At 39.0% G+C, this 22,884-nt stretch overlaps 2 protein-coding genes across 3 annotated transcripts in view; one reads left to right on the forward strand and one right to left on the reverse strand.

Moving 5' to 3' along the window:
• Positions 1 to 22,884, forward strand: part of LOC129779951 (uncharacterized) — a 177,638-nt gene that overhangs the window by 16,029 nt on the left and 138,725 nt on the right. The gene's annotated exons all lie outside the window — the stretch shown is intronic.
• LOC129773925 (uncharacterized) lies at positions 838 to 20,977 on the reverse strand. The gene is made up of 6 exons (XM_055777592.1): positions 20,500 to 20,977; positions 20,237 to 20,426; positions 18,825 to 20,155; positions 16,655 to 16,820; positions 16,142 to 16,375; positions 838 to 982 (listed from the first exon to the last, which is right to left on the reverse strand). Exons 1-6 carry the CDS (start codon positions 20,975 to 20,977, stop codon positions 838 to 840), a joined length of 2,544 nt encoding a protein of 847 aa, XP_055633567.1.

A 22,884-nucleotide genomic window follows, 5' to 3' on the forward strand; every position in this document is an offset into this window, starting at 1 on the left:
TCCAGTAGTTGAGTCGCGAGGTCTGCTTTTATCATTTCGTGTAATAAGTAGATTGCTAAATATTCTCCATTTATAAACACCGTTGGATATCGCCACAATGAAATGAGAAACCATTAGTCAAAATATCTTAAAGTCAATGTAATCAGTGGCGTCTTGTGTTGTTTTTTAATGAAAGAACGGGTTGTGTGGGATTTAAAAAGAAACCAACGGCACGTGATGATATGCAATACATGTTTAACTCTTTGTGCAATCACGATTGGAAAATCTCAAATGTTGGTATTACTGATCGTTTTGCGGCAGATTTATATTTTTTTAAAATGATTTTCCCTTACCTGGTATAAAAGCGAGATTTATTGTCGTGCTTTTGCCATTTGCATAAATATGTCATTCAGATTTCATGCTGCTGGTTCAGCGAAATTCCGGAAAAGGTGCTTATTCACCGCATTCGTCTTTGACCTTGAGTGCAAAGTGGCCCTAACTTGTTCGTACTTTCCGTGTTGTGGTTAACAATTGAATGAAATAATACTAAACCACGAGTCCTACAGCTATTCAAGATCGGAATATAGTTGCAACGCTATTTGCTGGTTGATGTATGGAGAGAAAATACTTATAAGAGACTCATATTTGGAACAGTGAGCCGCCACTGCTTGTATTACCCCAGGCTGGCCAGAAAATCATTGGTCAGGATAGGCAATCATTACTGAGTCATAAATAGTAAATTTGAATAAATAAATAAATAAATTATCTATGGTATATCTGTTTGATGTTAACCATTCACTGCACTCGTCGGTCCACGAGGAGTCTGGAATCGCTCTACTCACCAGGGACCACTACAAGTTATGAACGACCGAGTTTACGGCTCTTCATAGCCACTGCCGCTCGCTGCTGCTGCTGCTGCTGCTGCTGCTGAGGAGTCATCTGGACTGGCTTGCTGGAGCCTGTGTAAGCGTTTGCACGCGTTCCCAGCGAGTGTGCAGCGAGTCTGTATATAATATTATGAAGTGTAGGGAAAAACGAAACCCGAATGAAATATGGTCACGATGCTACAGTACTATCATTATTACTTTTATCTTTCCACCTTTTACTGAATAAATCGACTGAAGACGTCTATTTAGTATTGATATTTGTTTATTACATTTCCCAATAGCAAGACGTTTGTCTTGCAGTTGACTCCAAATCAGTTCAGATTGTCGCTTTTTATTCAACTTCTACATGGTGCAGTTGAATGAAGAAGTTAATTACATGGTGCAGTTGAATGAAGAAGTTAATTATTATTGCACTCAAATTTTTGTAAAACGAAGATATACATAGGGCAGTGTGAACCAATTTCTTTTGAAAACTTTTTCGATCAAAGAAGATTTGCATTTTTGCTAAACTAATACTGTACAGTAGAGCAATATCTTATATTTTAATACGTTGCGATCACGCGGATAATAATTACTTTTCAATGTTGTTAGAAGATCAGTAGAAGTGTAATTACGTATATTATTTATATTATTAAAAATGTAATAACTCCCTAGAAGCTTGTGGTGTTTTAACGATAACTATTTAATGAACCTTCCCACATATTTTCAGAACTTCGGTAAACAACTTCCGCAATTGAAGAATTCTCTTAACTTTTATTGTTCTAAAAAACCTTTATATATATCTTTGATTGAATCAGAATTACTTTTTTGTCTTGGATTATTATTATTTCGAGGGTTATTGATCGCACAGGAGATTAACTCTTTGTGGTCGTCTGTCTGCTCTCAGCCACCATAGCTTTTTTACCATTCTGGTCGTTCGTCTGCTCTCAGCCACCACAGCAAGGAACCATGCTACTCTTATATTTTACTCAACCAAGTATCAGTTTATGCTTTTCCTAAATGAAGCTTGATGTCTAGTGAACCTGTTCACGAATCAATACGGTGCTCCTATGAGTAATAGATAACGTTACTCAGTATCAAACAAAGTAGTCACCCAAACAAGACAACGCACAGTGCGCTGAATACATAGCATTGTGGGACAAAAATCATAACAGCAGAATTTAGCCATTGTAACACTTTGGTGTGATGGAAAAAATTGTTCATAAGCATCAGAACCACTTTTTGCATAAATGTCTCATGTTATTTAAATAATCGCATGAGTGTGAAAAATTCTTTTTTCTTGTTATATATAAAAATTTCGTGTCACGATGTTCGTGGGCGAACTCCTCCGGAACGGCTCGACCGATAATCATGAAATTATACACCAAAAACATGGTTGGGGTGAGAATAGGACGTAAACTATATATGATATCGCTAGGGTACCGATTAACGAATGTTTAATACCGTGTAGGCTGGACCTATGCAGAAATAATAATTTTTCAAAATAACAATTTTTTTGTATTTTTTTTTTCTTGAGTTTGGCACAAAAATACCTCATAACCTCAATGGTTCACTCATTGGTAAACAATATCCAAAAAATTGACCCGTCGTTCGTTTTTAAAACAGAACAGAATATATTTACGATGTTGAATGACAAATGGCACTACATCCGCTCCATCGAACTTTCGTTCGCACATGCGCCGATAACCCCAATTCTGCTAAAGCCATTCGCATTGCTGGCGAGCTGGAAGCTTTTTTGAATACGCACAATTAATTGTTGAAATTCTTCAAATCATTCATGCTCGGATTGCAAGGGGACACTCACGCTATTGTCATTAATTCTTATAAAACATCGGCTGGAGAACACGTGTCTATATTCAATGCACATGATGTCGAAGACATTGCTGGACAGCACAGTGGCGCGAGAAATTGTGATTCGAAGAAGAAACAATAATATGGAGTCCATCGTTGACACAGACCGTTTATACGACGGTTTCCATCTTCTTCTTCAATGGTACTAACGTCCCTAATGTTCTTAACGTTCGTCATCACAACTTAGAATAACTTGCAAACGACATAGAGGTAGAGAGCGAACGATTGCGATTCTAGACAATCAACAGAAGCGGCATGACGAAAGATACACTCACTTTTCAAGATGCTATCATGACCAACGCCGACACAGCCTTTGCCATTGTCAGACCATGAATTGCATGCATGCATTGTCATGATATTACAGCATGTGTGTTCAAGCAAGAAATGAAGCCTTAAATGAGCTCCATTACAACATAACACGTGTTCGGTCTCCCACCTTGTTGGATGTGTTCGGCATTCTCTGCAAGTGGGACAAATATAGAACGAAAATTGTCTCTGATAATGATTTTTTATTATGGATAAAATTTTGGCGGGAATACAAGAAGATTTGTAGAAACATAGTTATGTTATGGTCATGACTATGTCTTCTAATATTTAAACAACATCGAGTATTATTTTTCATTCAAATTTCAGCAACTTAAAATTGCTTTCGGGTTTGCCAATGACAGAATATGGGTTACTGTTTGATATTCTTAACACAAACATGTTTCATGGCCTCGTGGTCTAAAACTTTAATCGCTTTGCGTGGCAGACGGAAAATGTATAAAGCGTTTTCCTAAAGATTTCACTAACGACACGATCGCAAGCGTAGGTGGATGTCCAATATATCAGCGAAGAAATATTGATAATAGCGGACAACGAATACAATACGAATACAGTGGGACCCTGATTATTCACGAGCGGATTATCCGCGGCGTTTCTCAATACACCATAGTAAGATGCACTTTCAGATTTTTTTTTCATTTTTATCTCGAAGTGATTGAGAATGGTGTGCAATAAATTGAAAAGTACGCTTTTTACCATAGACCCTATGGTGAACCACATAGGGGTTCAAAAAAATAGTCAAAATTTCTTATTTGGTACCCTATATAATATTTTCCATAGAGCTGGTGATTCCTTACCCAGCCAGGCCCTTTATGTTTATTTTCACTATTTAATATTTCTACTTCACGACACAAATATATAACTGTTTTCATTTTACTTTTAACTTTAAAGAGATCAAACATGTCAGATAATGAAATACATCGAATTAAGAAAAAGAATGGTTTGTGTTTTTTTAAACTTTTGTCAGCGGTCATCGACTTGACGTTCTATTCCTCGGTATGTCAAACACAAAAGTCACAAAAGTTTCACGTTTGTGTAGATCGTTAAAACATTTAAACATATGTACTTACAATGCATTAGTTATTTTTTTATTTAACAACCAACATATTCACTAGAAATAATTTTTATGGCGTTTGCCGGGTCAGCTACCTTTTTTTATATAAAAACATTACATTAAAATACATTGTTAAGATAATACATAAACATAGTACACAAAAAAAAGTTTTTTTTCATATTCTTGCATGTGTCACTACTTTTTCAAGGAAAAATAATTCCGACCAGTTCGACACCCATACTCAAATACGACCGCAAAGGGCTAATAAGCAGTTTTGAATTTTTTTTGCAAATATTTTACTTGGACAAAATACCAATAATAGGCGTTTAATGAGTTTAAGATAATTAATTTATTTTTGGCAAATATTCCACAAGTATTTATGTTAAAAGATGAGGTTTCAGTCTAATTGTACTGAAAGTAAGCACTCGGGTAATGATCGGTTCATACCTCTTCTTTTTAGTCATTTCTTGATAAAGGGTTAGTCGATAATTATTGCGACACTTCAGATTGATTAATAAATCGGCTATAGTTGTCTAAACAAAACCAAAACTTTACGGTAGTTCAGTATATGTATTTATTTTAGCTTAAATAAGTCGGATAAATTTTGGGATGAGTTTGAATAAACAGCTCGACATATGCGATCTTTAGATCTTCCTCATCATTTCCTTTTTGTTTTTCGCTTCTCCATTGGCGTTCTGAAGTTCGCGCTTCAACATGGCCCAATAGATTTCGATCGGACGGAAGTAAGGACAGTTTGGTGGGTTAATGTCTTTCGGCGATCAGTTTTGTAGATGTAGCCGTTCATGCTGCCTTTTATCACGAATGGATCACTCCGTTTGCCACAAGTACATATGGCCTGCCAAATCAGGTACTTGGAAGCAAATTTCGGCAGCTTTTTGAATGAGACTTGAATTTTGTCTTGCCCGTGGAATATTCTTGTCTCAGCAACTGTTTAAGATCCGCTTTGATGTTGGTCTCATCATCAATGACGCAGCACCGTTGGTCTCATCGACACCACTGTAAAATTCATTGTAAGATAATACCAATAGTTTACGACTTCTGCTCAGTGCTCTCTATGTTCTATGCGTATTGCAATGTATTCTGTATTCTACATTAATAAAAGGTATAAAAAATATGTGTGGTGAAAATGCTCTGTCACAATCTATTGGGGAACAGGAGAGATACTTATCTTTGAAAAGCTAAATAAATCCTTAAAAAGTCGCCCCCCCCCTTATTTTGCAAAAAACTCAGACAGCCATTTTCGCAAGCCTCTTTTGAGACCAACTTAGTATCACCAAGAGCGTTTTGCATGGACCAGAAGAGATGATAATCACTTGGAGCCAGATGCGGACTATACGGTGGATGCAATATGGCATCCCATCCGAGCTCCCGTAGCTTCTGGCGGGTCATCAAAGATGTGTGAGGCCGAGCGTTGTCCTGGTGGAAAACAACACCATTCCTATTCATCATTTCTGGCCGCTTCTGGTCAATCGCCTGCTTCAAACGGTCAAGCCTCACAGTAGAGAACCGAGTTGAGGGTCTGACCATAGTTGAGCAGTTCATAGTGGATGATTCCCTTCCAATCCCACCAAACACACAGCAAAACCTTCCTAGCAGTCAATCCGGGCTTGGCGATGGTTTGGGCCGGCTCATCGCACTTCGACTACGACTTTTTTCGCTTTAGGTTGTCGTACGTGATCCACCTTTCATCACCAGTCACCCTCTTCTTCAAAAATGGGTCGAGTTCGTTCCGTTTCAGCAGTGCATCGCAGGCGTTGATTTGGTCTAAAAGATTTTTTTTGCGTCAACTCGTGTGGCACCCATTCATCCAGCTTTTTTGGAATCCAATCTTCTGCAAATGGTTCCAAACGGTTTTATGGTCTATATCTAGTTCCTGGCCAACCGAGCGAGTGCTCACATGCTGATCTACTTGGATGATTTCAACGATTTTATCGATTTCCACAACGATTGGCCTACCAGTACGGGGTGTATCTTCGACAGCCACTACACCAGAACGAAATCGATCAAACCATCTCCGAACATAAAAGATATGTTTAAACATAAGTTTGAACAGAAAGTGATGCTGCATATTGCCATTTCTGAGAGAACTACTTCTAAGCCATGGCTCAAGCAAGGTTTGGAAATCAATCAAGATGTGTACCATAACGAATATTTGAAGATAATTTTGATCCCGTTAAAACGACAACATCATGCAGATGGATAATTCGTGTTTTGGCCGGATAAAACAAGAAAAGAATCGTTCCTGAATACCATTCGAGCCCATTTGTTTTTGACAGTTTGAGAAAGAAATTTCAAAATTTTAGTTGTCACTCGTTATGTCTGCAGTTCGTGGTTCGTAGACACAATTCAGCCCCAAAAGTTGTTGTGGCTATATGAAATTTATGATATTTTAAATTGGATATTTTTGAAAGAAACTAAAAACTTAACAAAATAATCAATATGAATTTTAACTATTATTGTTAAATTCCGGTTTCATATTTGTATACATGGTAAGTAATCAAATATCAAGTAAATATTTTCATTCAAATTATGACAATTTAAAACTTCGGGTCTACTGATCTGATAGAGAGAAACCTGCCTCCAAAACACGAATGTTGACATCAGATGTCGACACAGTACTATCCTCTGACTTTTTTTGTTTGAGGGTAAAACATCATGTTTGCTTTGTCTTAACTTTGCTTGCGAATGTCGGATCTCTATAGTAGCATGTCCGCAAAAAAAACCTGAAACTATTAAGACCCTCTGCTCTGCCGTTCTATGCATAGTTGTCCCATGTTACTTTTTGACAATTTTCACTTTCATAAAACGATGTTTTTATGCATAATCTTCCGGAGAACACAAATAAAACTTATTGTTTGTTCCCAGCTTTGAAAAAACAACATCAAGCTCAATTGTTCCATGTTCATATTCTAAGCCCCTAAGGAGGATGGTTGTAATAGCTGTTATCCATGGTTATTAAAGGGTGTCTTACATCAAATTACATCACGGAAAAAAAGCTGTAGAAAATTACCCATTGGGTATTTTTTCTTGAAAATTTGAGTGGATGTAGCTTAGAGTGTATTGTTTTTTGTATTGTGTTGTCAGTTTTTTGAAAATTGGAAAAATTGCGTCACCCGAAAAGCAACTTCGCGAATTGATATTGTGCTAGTGCCTGGAGAATCCTCAACTCTCTCATCGGAAAACAACTCGTGCAGTCAAAGGTGAGTCGTGATTCAATGTTACTACGAAACTCTGAGTATCGAACGGAAGGGGAAATGCGGTCAGAATGGATGTTTTATTAGTGATCAGGATCACGGAATTCCAATGCTTCGGTCAGGGATGTGATCAAAAAGTTAAATCTGTCCTAGTCTTTCGTTCAGAGAGCCATGGACCGGGAGGAACTGCATACGTACAAAGTGCCGAAGGCTCCAAATCGCGACGAACAGCAAAATAAGGTAGGAAAGTCACGGGTCCGGAAACTGTACACCCAGATGCTGACGAAGCCTCGTTGTCTCATCATGGATGATGAGACTTATGTCAAGGCGGACTTCCGGCAGCTTCCGGGGCTACTGTTCTGCACCGTCCAGCAGAAGTTTGATATTCCGGAGGGAGTGAAGAAGCAGCAATTTTCAAATTTTGCTAAGTAAAACATGATTTGGCAAGCGATCTCCTCATGTGGCAAATGGAGTGAATCATTCGTGACTACCGGTAATGTAAACGGGCAGATCTACCTCAAAGAGTGTCTACAGAAGCGTCTACTTCCTCTGTTGATGCAACCTACGATCTTCTGGCCGGATCTAGCTTCGTGCCACTATTCAAAGAATGTCCTGAAGTGGTACGTAGCCAATGGGGTCAGAGGCGACCCTTCTGGCCTTCGGGTGGCGAATATCTGACTAACATTCCTTCTCTTCCGTTGGTGACTGTAGGACGTGACCGGCGTCGTTATTGACTATTTAAAGCTCGATCCACTGAAACTTGGACAATGAGAATGATATGCTACTCCCAAGCGTCATTCGGTGTGTTCTTTGTGCAATTTCGCTGGTTCAGGTCAATTACGGAGAGCAACTACGAAGTGTAGAGTGCCAATGAAAATGGTCATCTTGAATTTCAAAAAGTTACCCCATAAAAAATGTTCACCACCTCGAAAAAACATCCTATGCAAAATATCAGCTCAAACGGACTTAAGAGGGAGTGGTGCAAAGCGGTCAAGCGGTGTCATTTTAAGACATTTGGCATAAAGAAAAAAAATTTCGAAAACCCCGATTTCCTTTACTCCCCCCTTGGGTGATTTCTCGATTTTCAAAAAAACTTAAACGTTGACCGCTTTGCGCCACTCTCCCTTAAGTCCGATTGAGCTGAAATTTGGCATAGGGTGTTTTTTCGAGGTGGTGAACATTTTGTATAGGATAAATTTTAGGGTCGATTTTTTTCCATACATTCATTGGCACCTTAGTGTACAGTCTACCCAAGTTCAAGCTCAAGCTCAAGAACATCCTGTTTACTTTACGCGCACAAAAAAGACATTTTAGCCTCCGTCGCAGTGTCCCATAAGAAGAGTTTTAGAGCGAAGAAAAAAGAACGAACGATTTACTATTTGTGAGGGAATTCACAGGTCGTCTAAGGACAGCTCAGGATCCGAAAGTTACCGCTGCCATGAAAATTGAAAATTCTGGTGAATTCAGTGTGTTACGGAAACAAATTACCTGCAGATTCTGATGTTTCTTATTTACACATACCTTAGACTTTTGTTTACTACGCAGAATCACAAATGCCCTTCCCGCTACACAAATAATAATTTCTCGAATAAAAGAATTTGCAATCAGAACATTCTGGTTTTGAATATCCTAAATAAAACACTAACAGCCGAAAAACATATCGGGACACGGCGTAGACTTCAAAACGGATCTCAACCAACCCAATTCGAATGCCCCAATTAGAAGTTATTTTTTTTAAAGTTGTCATACCTTGATATGTATGACAACTTGATATGACAGATTTGACAGAAACTAGCGTCTCTAAAATTATGAATAATTTGTTATCTCATTATTAAAATAGAGCTGAATAATATCATTCGGTTCAAATCTCTTATGCTCACTAGCATTAACCACGACTAAATCAACATAAATCACCCTAGTTTAGATGCCTTGAAACGTTTAACAGCCGCACAATGTGATGTGTTTTGTCAAGTCGATTATCAAGTTGAAAAGTGTGTCTATTAAAACGTTATAGGATGACTTGTATGGAAAGGAGACATTCTGGCGCGCACAGCTTGAAGCGATAATAACAGAAAGTGAGCTGACAAGTGAAGTGAGAAGACACTGTTACAAACTGCGCGGAAAGAAAGAAGAGAATGTTTTCTTCCCCAGCGGATGTGTGACCAACGGAATGAGACCGCCGCCGTGGCGTGGATCGCAAGACACAGACAATTTATTTGCGCACGCGTGCTTTATTCGACGCGAATTAGCATAGAAATATGTGCATGCATACCGGTGGAGAGAGAGATGCATATGAACATGTTATCTGACGTACAACATTTTTTCTTTACAACGCTCTAGACGTGAAAGCTGATATAGGAGGAATACGTAAAGAAAGAGATGAAAATGAAGAACAAGAGGAAGAAGTAGAAGGACATCGAAAACGTATATTTCGCTGCAGGTCTTCGCACGGCGTGATCTAAAAATATGTACCTGCGTTATTTATTCTAAAATTTAAATTTAAACTCTACGCGAAAAGGAACCCTCACGCTGAAGTGCGATTGTTTGTAAGGGGGATCTCTGTATGGAGATAAATGCCGAACAGAATATTATCATCGTCCGCATCTTCAATTGGAAAGGTGCAAATAATAACATAAAATCTATGACACCATACTTGATCCATATTAGAGAAATCGATTGGCCTAAATGGATGAAGATTAGTTTTCTACCCCATGTATCGAGAATCACTTTTTGTTATCGCCAAAACTTCCCTATCCGAAAGATGAGGCAGCGCGTTGGCCGAGACAGTGCTTATGGGATATCTCAGCAGTATCTTATTATTTCTCAGCAGGAACCAAAACACGTTGTCGTTAATTCAATTTTTATGATCATCCATCAATCAGACTCTCGGGTACGAATTTGCATAACCCGTTCCAGATTTTTGAATGGTACACTACGTGCAAATATGGTATGATACATTTTATGGCCAAGTCAACGCTTCGGTTTATCGATTTCCCGTGTCTGCCGTGGTTGCGTTACACAATTTGACAAACTTTTTGGAATTTTTGCTATCTATATCTGAGTGTGAGCGGTGATGATAATTAATAAAAAATCGTAAGGTTCATTAATATAGCATACATGCATATTTTAGGAATATCGATGTTTGTTTTGATCCGTGCTGTCACCTCGGGAACACGCTCGTGGATGTTGTCTTCATCATGATTGTGCGAATATGGAACAGCAATTTTTGAATCTGGAAATAATCGATCTCTAGCACCATAACAGTGACGCGTCATACATAACTATTTTTAATGTGTTGTGTACTTCATTTATTCATCTCAGATATTTCCAGTCCAGCAAGGAAATTTGAAAAATTAATTAAGAAAATTCTTCTTGCGTATCTTGCGTTGTATGAGTGCGATTCGGATAATATTCCTCACTAAATACAGCTCTCAGTTTTGTGGTTGTTACTCAATAGTTATAGATGCATATACCGTTTTTAATAGTAATACTTTTTTTCAATGTCATGTAAAATGCACCAGGTGTTTGGACCATGGCCTGCAGTAGAAAGGACGTTTTTTTTATTCTTTCTTATAGAGACTTTCAGCCGTAGGCGGGTCATCTCTTATAGAAAGGACGGTTCCGTCCTTGACAACTATCATTCTTCGGTGTCACTCCAAGTTTTCCAACCAGACTGCGTTCAATGTGCATTGCAAAAGACCTTTCATTCAAGAGACGAAAACGGTGTCGGATGTAGACTCTGTTCCGGCCAGAGCCAAGAAGGAACTCAAATGCAGAAAAAAAGGCAACGCGCAATTTATTATTCACATTTTTTCACTTTATTGAATTACAAAAAAAAAAACACTTTAATTCACTATGTCAGGTCCGTGCGGTTTGCATTTGATTTCCGCATTCGTGAACGAAAGAGCTTTCCCGCAAACGAACTCGCGCCCGCGCCCGCATCGCATCACGTTCACTATGTCCTCGGCCTGACTTTTTTCTGCAGATTCGAATTCGGAAGAATGAAATTGCTATACACTGTCCGGTTAACGTTTTCTCCGTCGGAAAGTGAAATTCGGCACAGTCAGAAACTCTGGCGAAAACAGACTCCTATGCAAGTTTTTTGAAATAATGAAGAAGACTATGAACTTTCCTCAATGGTGATGAAAGTGACTCTCAACGGATATGATTGCGGAATCCGATTTATCACGATTTCATCGGATTCACCATGCAGCAATTGGTGGTGAAGATATTGACATCCATAGATGCCACATCGGTTGGAATTTCTGTACTTTCAACGACCGTGACCACTTTCAGCAATTGAACACGTGTCTTGTTGGAACTTCGTGCAGCTCTTCAAGCAATGACCTTTTTTCTTACCAAAAAAGATGAGCTTTTCGTGCTCTTATTACTTTGTCCGCAATACAAAGGCTCCATTCTTTGTATTTTCCATGAGATTTGTTGCTCTTCGTACACAGATTTGACCACCGTTGCCATAAAATTAGTGGACATTTCCTTCTTGCACGAACATGTTGCGCTCACTGAAACTTCATGTTTTGTCGATAGCTTTCTAACTAGATTTTGAGGCAACACCAGGTGATGTGATTGCTACGAATTGTTGATTTGTTGATGATAACTTCCGGGCGACCAAACATAGTTTCAAGTGTCTTAATAACCACCGGGAGCATTATCTTTCAAGCAACGTTGCAAACGTGCGAGATTCCGCAAGCTACAATGGTATGATAGAAGCTGTCGTCGAAAATTGGACTCAGGAGAGTTATCAATACCTTCACACATTCACGAGGAGTGTCAAACCACCATAGAGACATTTATTGCCCCCTAAAACTTCCGTATACCAAATTTGGTTTCATTTGTTTGATTAGTTCTCGAGTTATGCTGAAATTGGTGTTTTATTCGTTCGTCAGCTCTCCCTTAGCGAAGTGGGAGGAGTGTTGGACGACCTTAGAAACGTTTCTTGTCGCATAAAACCTCCACATGCCAAATTTGGTTTAGTTTGCTTGATTAGTTCTAGATTTATAGTTATGCAGAAATTGAAGCTTCATTTGTACATTTCCTGGCCTAATTCGTCATCGCGTTCCAGCCCTCACCATTGTATCGATGATGCAGATTTAGTTGACATCAGAACCCATTGTCGATGAAGAAGCCTTTCATTCTGTGCTGCCAGTGAATGAACAATTTTAATCTGCGCTACGGATTTCGCATCAGAACGTTTGTGGCATGAGGACAAAAATCGACCAGGTGTTCCTCGCTACCGCTGAACTGGACTGTGATATTTATGTCTTCACAGAAACTTCACAGAAATTGTATCCAATCTGCCCAGCTGTTCAGCAATAATTACAGAGTGTTTCGAGTTGATCGTTGTGACACTAACAACATCCGTCGACGTGGTGGAGGTGTGCTAATCGCGATGAAGCTGGCACATGTTTCTTCAGCTGTCCGTTATTGTAATGTCGAACAGTTATGGGTGATAGCATCGGTAGAGGGTGGTGATCTTTTGATTGGCGCACTACATATACCACCAGATAGAAGTCAGGACAGCTATTTCGTGCAACTTTGTTTTGATGCTGCATCTGAGGTATTTAGAGCCCAGAGTTAATAGTACGGTTCTGCTTGGTGATTCCAACCAACCTGGTTTGTCTAGAAACGAAGAACGGTCATGCTTCTGTGGATCCGCTTCAGTCATACATCAAAGTGGCCAGCCAGGTTCTACTCGCAATATATCCTTTCATGTATTGCAACAACGAAACTTGATTGATGATTTGCTCGAATTACTTGACCTCATTTTTTCAGTTACCCACTTGTGAACAATGGTACCGTATCAGTTGCCCGGGAACGGATTGTTCCCATTGATCGCTATCATCCTGCCTTAATTTATTCTGTGAAATGCGAACCGCCCGTCCTCTATGAAGAAGCTTATGACTTTGAAAGATTCGATTTCCGCCGAGTCGATTACGACGCTTTGAACCAAATACTTTCACAGGTAGATTGGTCTGATGTTTTCCAATCCTCAGATATTGATAGTGCCACCAACTCTTTTACCCGCATTCTTATGAGTTGCGTAACGCATGCAGTGCCACGTAGCAGACCCCAAGAAATCCTGCATGGTCTAACGTTCGCCTTCAAACATTACGCAGAAGGCGTTCCAAATTTTCAAAACTATACTGCCGCTTAAGATGCCCCATTCTTAAACGCCAATTCGATGAGGTCTATATCGCGGATACAATCGCTTTCTCTACAAACGGATACAGAACGATCTTCGAAGGAATCCCAAACGGTTCTGGAACTCCGTAATTTCTAAACGTAAAGAGAATGGGCTGAAACTTCACAAGCGAAGTGCGACCTTTTTGCGCAACATTTTGAAAGCTTTTTCGTAGATCGTATTCCTACTCAGGACGAAAGGGCAACGCCGATCAACGGAGTGCCTAGAGATGCTATAGTTTTTATATCATGATTTTTCGAAAAAAAAGATTAAAAACCTCAAAATTTAAAAAAAAACCTACAAAAAGAATATCAGACCTACAAAATTTTAGTCAAAGAATGAAATGTAGGAAATTATTTTGGTTTTCATCAAAAATCATCAAAGATTTTTTTGGAAAACAATTTCATTGAAAAAAAAAATATTTTGAAAACTAAAATTCATTTTTCTCGAAAACATATGCTTTTAAAATTCTGAAAAAAATTGATATAAATAGTCCTTAGAATTTCCAACAAGTTTTCCATACATCGAATGATGGGCACATTTACATGGAAAAAGTTTTTCGAACAACAACTTTTTCATTTTTTTCTTTGAAAAAAAATTAATGTTTAATTCGTAACGTTTCTATGTATAAATTATCGCGATTTACATGCTCTGCTAACTTTTCTCTATTTGGAAACATGTCAAGAGCCTGTCAAACGTGAGAATTTACATACAAAAATGTTTCGAGCAAAACATTATTTTTTTAAGGAGTCTTCATACAAAAATGATTTATATTCCAAAAACTATAACATATTGAAAGTTGACGTCTTCGACTAAAGTTCACATTTTAATTATATCTAAAACTTTGTCGAATACACTATATCGCTATCTTGACTTTAAACAAAATTAGGATTAGTTGTATTGTTTTCAAAGAAAATATAAAAAAGGTGTTGTTAGAAAAACTTTTTACCTGTAAAAGTGCCCATCTTACGATGTATGGACGACTTGTTGGAAATTTTAAGGGCTATTCATATATATATTTTTGGGAATTTAAAAAAAAAATTTTTTTTAGAAAAACTTTATTTTTTATTTTTGAAAGAACTTTTTATTCAGCGAAATTTTTTGGTATTTCTTCGTAAAAATTTAAACAATTTCCTACACTTCATCCTTTGACATGAATTTTGTAGGTGTCACAGTTTTTAAGTTATAAATTTTTGTAAAAATTTAAGAAGAAAAATTTAGTTTTTTCCAAATAGTTGTCTAATTGTTTTTCGAATATTTCAAGTATGCATGTCTTTACACCCACAAAGTTCCACTGCTATCTAAGATGGTGCTGCCAACGGCCAGTCGAGTTGGCATGAAATTCGTCATACGACAAATGATGAAACAATAATAATAAATAAATAAATAAATAGATAAATTTGTTTTTGAGCTATGCAGACATTTGTGTTTCATTTGTTTGTTAAAAAAAGTCAGTGAATGTTGGCAAAGGGTCTGTGCTCAGCCGTACGGTGCAACTTGGTGGACATGCTCTCACAAGAGCGTTGGACGGTACTGATATCCATTTTTCGGATGTAATTCCGGATCCTCATGGTGAGGCCGAAATATATTCATAACATTCTACAATTTTGTATCATAGAATTTTATTAACCAATTCTTTCAGCAGATACTTTCAGCTTTAATTAATAGTAATAGTAATAGTAATAGTTATAGTTATAGTTATAGTTATAGTTATAGTTATAGTTATAGTTATAGTTATAGTTATAGTTATAGTTATAGTTATAGTTATAGTTATAGTTATAGTTATAGTTATAGTTATAGTTATAGTTATAGTTATAGTTATAGTTATAGTTATAGTTATAGTTATAGTTATAGTTATAGTTATAGTTATAGTTATAGTTATAGTTATAGTTATAGTTATAGTTATAGTTATAGTTATAGTTATAGTTATAGTTATAGTTATAGTTATAGTTATAGTTATAGTTATAGTTATAGTTATAGTTATAGTTATAGTTATAGTTATAGTTATAGTTATAGTTATAGTTATAGTTATAGTTATAGTTATAGTTATAGTTATAGTTATAGTTATAGTTATAGTTATAGTTATAGTTATAGTTATAGTTATAGTTATAGTTATAGTTATAGTTATAGTTATATTTATAGTTATAGTTATATTTATAGTTATAGTTATAGTTATAGTTATAGTTATAGTTATAGTTATAGTTATAGTTATAGTTATAGTTATAGTTATAGTAACAAGAAGCTGCGCCAGTAACACCGGCTGAGTGTATCCTATGGCTTACCTACCCTACTAACACATCCCTAAACTCCCGAGACATTTATGAGAGGTCGTAGAGTTCTCTGCATCTCTCTTAAGTAAATGTCGAACTAACACTCCTTCCCATTCCTTAGCAGTTGTAAGGACGTGGCCAGGACAATTCTTAACTGTTGGAGAAAACATGCCTTCATCTAAGAGATATTACCAATCATCAGCAACGGATGGAGGCTAGTTTTTTACATAACAGTTCTGATTTCGTACCACCTACGATATTGTGCAACTTGCTCAATGCTAATGCTAATGCTAATGCTAATGCTAATGCTAATGTAATTCCGGATCCTCATGGTCAGCTGCTTGGTGTCCGTGGCCCGCCACTTATTCTTGTACACCAGGGTACTGAGGAAGCTGAAAAAATCCTCGATCGGACGGCACTGGGGCAAGTTGGTCGGGTTCCGTTCCTTTGGTACGTACGTAATCTGTTTTTCCTTGAGGTACGCCAATGTCTCCTTGGCGTAATGGGAAGACGCCTTGTCCGGCCAGCAGACATACTTTCCATCAGAATGATGCTTGAACGATATTTTATAGCTGTTACACAGATACGATCCGTTGCTGATGAAATCCACGGGAAAGAGAGCTTGAAAAAGGTGACACGCAAGGGAAATAAAAGTGACGTAGAAAAGACATACGTTCCTCAAGATGAATACAATATTCAGATGAACACTTGTCTATTGAATGAACATCATGCCGAGGGGTGTATACAGATGTACGAGAATAGAGGTATATATTTGGACATATTATTTCGAAATATCACTTAACATACTCCACCCCCACCAACGTCTCCTTCAATTGGTAGAGGGCAAAGCTTACCTATCGATCTTTTGATTTCACCTTTTGCCGTAATCAGAGTAGCTACACGAATGTGCTTGTCCGGTCCAGGATGAAGTTTGATCACTCGTCCCGTAATCCAAGTATTCGCTGGTAACGCGTCGTCTTTTACTAGACACAGTTGTCCAAGCAATAAGTCCGGTTGTTTCGAAGACCACTTTTTTGTCCGCTGTTGAAGGTTGTTGAGATATTCAACTCTCCATCTATTCCAGAAGAGCTGAAGATTTTTCTGCACTTCTTCATATCTTGTCAATCGGGTTGACGATGTCTCACAAAAAAGTTTATCGGGGATGGCAGTAATTGGTCCGCCAACTAGAAAGTGACCTGGTGTCAATGGATTAGGATCGCGTGCATCCGTAGATAATGGAGAAATAGGTCTTGAGTTTAGACATCCTTCGATTTGTTTAAGTAGCGTTAGCATCTGTCGAACCTAGGACCCGTTTCATGTTATGTTTGACACTTTTTATGCCGGCTTCCCAGATGCCCCCAAAATTTGGAGACCTGGGTGGGATAAACTTCCACTCGATTTCTTCGACTGCACAAAATTTTCGCACTTCAGGTTCAATCTGGTTTTTAAATTGCTCGGTTAAACGTTGAATTTCGTTCTTAGAGCCAACAAAATTGGTAGCATTATCGCAGAAAATAGTAGAGCCTTGACCTCGTTGGCTGCTGAATCTTCTGAGAGCTGCAATGAAGGCGGGACTTGACAAGCTGCTTACCAGTTCTATGTGAACCGCACGCGTACGTAAACAAATGAACAGCGCAACATATACTTTGAGAGTCTTCTGAGTTCGTATAAAGTTTTCCTTGATCGTGAATGGCCCGTCAAAGTCAACACCACAAGTTTGGAAAGGTCTACCAGGTGTTAATCGTACTTTTGGGATCTCTCCCATTACTTGCTTAAGTGATTGAGGGTTATTTCGAAAGCATGTTAAACATCGGTGAACAACTTTTCTCACTAAGTTTTTTCCATGGATCGGCCAGTAGTTCAATCTTATTGTATATAACAATGATTGAGGTCCGATGTGGAGATGCGATATATGTTTGTCGACAGCAATCAAGAAGGTTAATTTGCAATTGGCTGGTAGGATGATTGGATGCAGTTGATCATAATCCAGACCAGCTGCCTGGATGCGACCACCAACTCGTAATAAACCATCTTGATCTAAAAATGGTCGTAGCGTTAACAACGAGCTTGAATTACTCAGTTTTTTGTTTGTTGTGAGTTGTTGAATCTCCGAGGTGAATTTCTTCTTCTGACTAATCTTGATGATATGTTTCAGAGCATCCTTTAGCTCATTCATTGCCAGTGAGCAGATTTTTCTGTTGTCACGCGAAAAACAAATTTTCTTGAACCTTAAGCAATATGCCACCACTCGCTGCAGTTTTCCTATGCTTGAATAGCGCTCGAGTAAGGTATAATCCCTTATCGGACTTGCAATGTCATCTGGTTCCGATATTCTTTCTGTATTCCGTGTTATGAAGCAGTCTATCTGTTCCACTTCACTATGACTCCATAGTTGGTTGCAGTTTAATAGGAAATCAGGACCGGACCACCACAACGAATTTTTGGCCAACAATTTCACTGAAGAACCCCTAGATATAGGGTCCGCAGGATTCTCTCCAGAGCTAACATGGTACCAGTCTTTTATTGAGGTTCTCGCGTTGATTTCATTTACTCTGTTCGTTATAAACTGTGGCCGTCGCTTCGTTGGGCTTGCGATCCAATCCAATGTGACAGTAGAGTCTGTCCAGTAATATACCCAATCAATTTTAACATGTACTGTTGCTTTGACCTTCTCCATTAAATGCACCAAGAGTGAAGCAGCTCTCAGCTCCATTCTGGGGATTGTAGTATTTTCATCCGTGTTTTTCTCACTTGTCGGCGTAACTCGTGATTTAGCACAAAGTAGTTGAATTTGAGCACCATTTTCTGTAATGGTTCTCACATAAATTGCTGCGCCATATGCTCTTTTAGCCGCATCCGAAAACCCGTGCAGTTCAATAATATTTTTATGGTTCGGTTCCGATGTCGTTATGCGCCTAGGAAATACGATATTATGAATTTCCGATATTTGAACACAGAACCATCTCCATTTGTCTGCTATCGCCTCTGGTAGCGGTTCATCCCAGTCCAATTTTTGTGACCAAATATCTTGCATTATAAGCTTACCATGCACGACAAGTGGGCTGAGCATTCCGAGTGGGTCATAGATCTTTTGAATATCTGACAACACGTTACGTTTTGTGATCTTAGTGTGCATTTGAAGTTCACTTTGAAACCCAAAAACATCCACCTTAGAGTTCCATCGTAGACCTAGAATCTTTACCTCATCTTTTTTCCTATCATCGGGTACTAACGCAGATGAGTTTGAATTCCATTTGTGAAGTTTGAACCCAGCGTCGTTTAGTATCGCTGTAATTTCTTCTTTAAGTTCAATTAGTTCGTCTAGATCGTCGAGACCTGTCACCATGTCGTCCATATAAAAGTCTGTTTCAATCACACTACTAGCTTGCGGAAACCTAGCTTTAGATTCAATTGCTACTTGTTTTAAGCATCGCGCTGCAACGTATGGTGCCGAACATGTACCATATGTTACAGTGTTGAGCCGGTATGTGGATACGGCTTCTTCGCTAGAGAATCGCCACAGAATGTACTGTAACTGACAATCTGTTTCGTGGACCAGAATTTGTCGAAACATTTTTTCGAGATCCGCAATCAACACGTATTTGGGAAACCGAAATCTGAGCAGAATGTTGAAGGTGTCCTGCTGAATCGTGGGTCCAGTCATTAGAACGTCATTCAGTGATAGACCACTAGAAGAAGCTGCAGATGCATTGAAAACTACCCTTAATTTTGTGGTAGCGCTCTCAGGTCTGAATACTGGGTGATGAGGACTATAAAACACAGGGCCATTCAGTCCGTCTAAGTCCTTTTCGTTTACCTTGGACATGTGACCTAGTTCTAAATATTCAGAAATAAAAGTGCTATATTGTTGATGTAGCAAAGGATCCACTTCAAACCTTTTTTCTAGCTTCAAGAATTGTCCTAGAGCCAAGGTTTTAGAATCACCCAGTTGATCAGAGTTGGGTTTTCGTGGCAGTCGCACTATAAAACGGCCGTCTTCTGTGCGTGTGGTGGTATCTACGAACAATTGCTCGCACAATGATTTCTCTTCAGTCCACTCAATAGGAACGAAACTGTTCTTGGTTCCACTGATTACCATTGATACTTCGGTGTTTGCCTTTATGTATGCCCTACCACCGCCAATTACCCACCCAAGTGCCGTATTTTGAATACGCGGTAGTTCTTCACCAATGTCTTTGTTGCCACTTCGAATGATGTCAAATACGATCGAAACTCCCAGTAGTATGTCAACTGGGCTACTTAAATGGAAATCAGGATCCGCTAAATTTACGTCTGAAAGATTCCAGTTGTCTGTGTTCAAATCCTTCGAGGGAATGCTCCCGATTACATTGTCCGATACTAGCACTGGTATTGTCCTATGGTAATCGGACACGCGTGATTCGATAGAAATTCAACCTCTTTCGTGAACTGGCTGTTTGCATTGTCCAAAGCCATACACGTTAACTTTGGTCGTCTGAGTTGGTACTCCTAAACGGTTCATCAGCGATTTCGTAGCGAAGTTGAACTGTGAGCCTGAGTCTAATAAGACTCGACCCAATATTGGGGCACGGTCAAGACTGTGAACCAATACTATAGCCGTAGGGAGGATGGATGCTTGTGTCGATGGATAAGTCTGCGTTATTTGTTCTGTATAAATATTTATTAAACAAAGTTATTCGTCTATCGCTCAATATAAACGGAATCTACAAGAACTACTCACTTTTCTCTTGATGACGCTTATCTGGTGGGTTGTCATTGTAATAGAAACTTTCTTTCTTCTCTCGGTGGATGGATGTATGATGCTTCCCATCACATTTGAAGCAGCCTCCGCTTCGACATTTATCTGTAGTATGGTTTGACTTGAAGCAATTGTAGCACAGTGCGAAACGCTTGATCATCTTCAGCTTTTCGTCGATAGATTTTGCACGATACCGATTACAGCCTCCAAGAAAGTGTTCCCCTCTGCAAGCTGCGCATAATTGCGATGGTTTTGTGACTGTCAGTGCCCGTCCTTCCAAATTAACCCTTTTCGCAGGAATAGTGCTTTCCACATAAGATCTTTTCTTTGAAGGTATAGCTTCTAGCATTTGACAGCGGTCCGTTACGAAATTTTCCAGCATGCTGTACGATGCAGGTACTGTTCCTGAAGAGACAGCTTCCCACTCACGACGGGTGGCTGGGTCCAGTTTATTGGTCATCAGATGAATCAAGATCGTATCTCACGACTCCACCGGTTGTTTCAAAATTTGAAGATAGCGCATGTGTTCACGTCAACTGCCTTGAGTTCGAACAGATCTCGAGTATGTTTTTGGATGAGTAGCTAAGGGTTGTTGTAGCGTCGCACCAGCATGTCATATGCAACCTCGTAATTTGCTTCCGTTGTTGGCAGTGAATCAATCAATCCCAGTGCTGATCCGCGCAACGAGAGTTTCAAGTATTCGAACTTCTGAATTGTGGCTAATGTGGTGCGCAGATGAATTAGAGCGTTAAATTTATCGAACCACTCTAACCAACTTTCACCGGATCCCGAAAAGACCGGTAAGTTTATAGTTGACAAGCGCACGGTATCATGGCTCGCAGTTGCCGTGTCATTGGTTTTCTTGCTTCTTATGATCCTTTCGAATTCGCTAAGCCCCGATATGTATTTGATTTCCAGTTCGTCTCGGTTATTTGCTTCGTCGGGTACAATTTGTTCCAGTGCTGTTTGATGTTGATCATAATTCTGGTAACAGTTCTTGAGCATCTCGCGCCTTGTTTCCAACGATAGAGTATCGTGTTGGAACGCCGAGATGTTTTCAATAATTTTGTTTTTCCTGGTACTGGCGTGATTTCGCTGTACGATTAACCGATTTAAATCATCCTGCGTGATGAGCAGCACTGCTCCTGAAGAATTTGACTGCTCAGCCTCTTCATCCGCAACCGTAACAACAACCTCCACGTCGTCGACTTCCGCCATGATTTAACCTGTCAAATGAAATGATTACTTTTATTTTTTGTTGCTTGAGCCGCCATTTTATCTTTCCGGAAAAGAGCGTTTCCTTCTGGGACAACCTCTGATATCAAAGTCCGACCCGAATGTCGATTTTTATATTCACGAACACACAAGTTCTACGCTGCTCCCAGTGAGCTCAAATATGATTTTGATATATTTAGCCCCGTTGGCTTGAATTTTCGTTTTCATCAAACACACATGTTTGAAGCAATGTCGCATTTGCAAGAATATAGATGGATTTAGCCCCGATGGCCCAAACTCCATCTCGAAATTGTTCAGAAAAGACCCATGTGTCTTATTGAACGAACGTCGACCCGATTGTCGTTCCATTTTTCAGCTTGTTTGACGCCATTTTGATGAAAGTTTTTTGCATTCAAATGCTATGTGCAAAGCAATTCAATTTGCCGACCCGTGTGTCGTTTAACTTGAAAATGTTGTTTCACTACCTATAAGGCTACTAATTAACAAGTAATTTATCTTACCGTGAATCGATCCGGTTCGAAGGACCAAAATGAACGATATTTTATAGCTGTTACACAGATACGATCCGTTGCTGATGAAATCCACGGGAAAGAGAGCTTGAAAAAGGTGACACGCAAGGGAAATAAAAGTGACGTAGAAAAGTCATACGTTCCTCAAGATGAATACAATATTCAGATGAACACTTGTCTATTGAATGAACATCATGCCGAGGGGTGTATACAGATGTACGAGAATAGAGGTATATATTTGGACACATTATTTCGAAATATCACTTAACAATGCTCCTCTTAGAACGGAACCAGGATCTCATCCAGGCACTTCTCCTGATTGATGGCAAGTCCGCTCGGCATGTTAAACCAGGCGTTGAAATCCCTTTTTCGGAGATTGCAATGTACAGCATAACTTTCTTCTCAAACTTATGCTTGTATTTATACTTCACGCCGGGGGTGTTGACGCCTTGTCGCTGGTACAGTACCGGTCATTGCCGAGAAAGTGGGACTTTGACAGCGGAAAATAACTCTCGTCGTCCAGCACAAACGACGTCCCGCAATAATTCTTCATCATCCATCGGCACTGAGATTTCACGATTGCTATCTCCTCGTCGGCGTTCCCTGGGGACCTAGACTTCTT

This window comes from Toxorhynchites rutilus, chromosome 3, assembly GCF_029784135.1.
Source record: "Toxorhynchites rutilus septentrionalis strain SRP chromosome 3, ASM2978413v1, whole genome shotgun sequence".
Classification (NCBI taxonomy): domain Eukaryota; kingdom Metazoa; phylum Arthropoda; class Insecta; order Diptera; family Culicidae; genus Toxorhynchites; species Toxorhynchites rutilus.

Coding starts and splice junctions, on each gene's coding strand:
- LOC129773925 (XM_055777592.1), bottom strand. CDS start 20,977: ATGACCAATAAACTGGACCCAGCCACCCGTCGTGAGTGGGAAGCTGTC. Junction 16,821..18,824: donor CAGCCCACTTGTCGTGCATG/GTAAGCTTATAA, acceptor AACCTTCAACAG/CGGACAAAAAAGTGGTCTTC. Junction 983..16,141: donor ACCCTGGTGTACAAGAATAA/GTGGCGGGCCAC, acceptor TATTATATACAG/ACTCGCTGCACACTCGCTGG.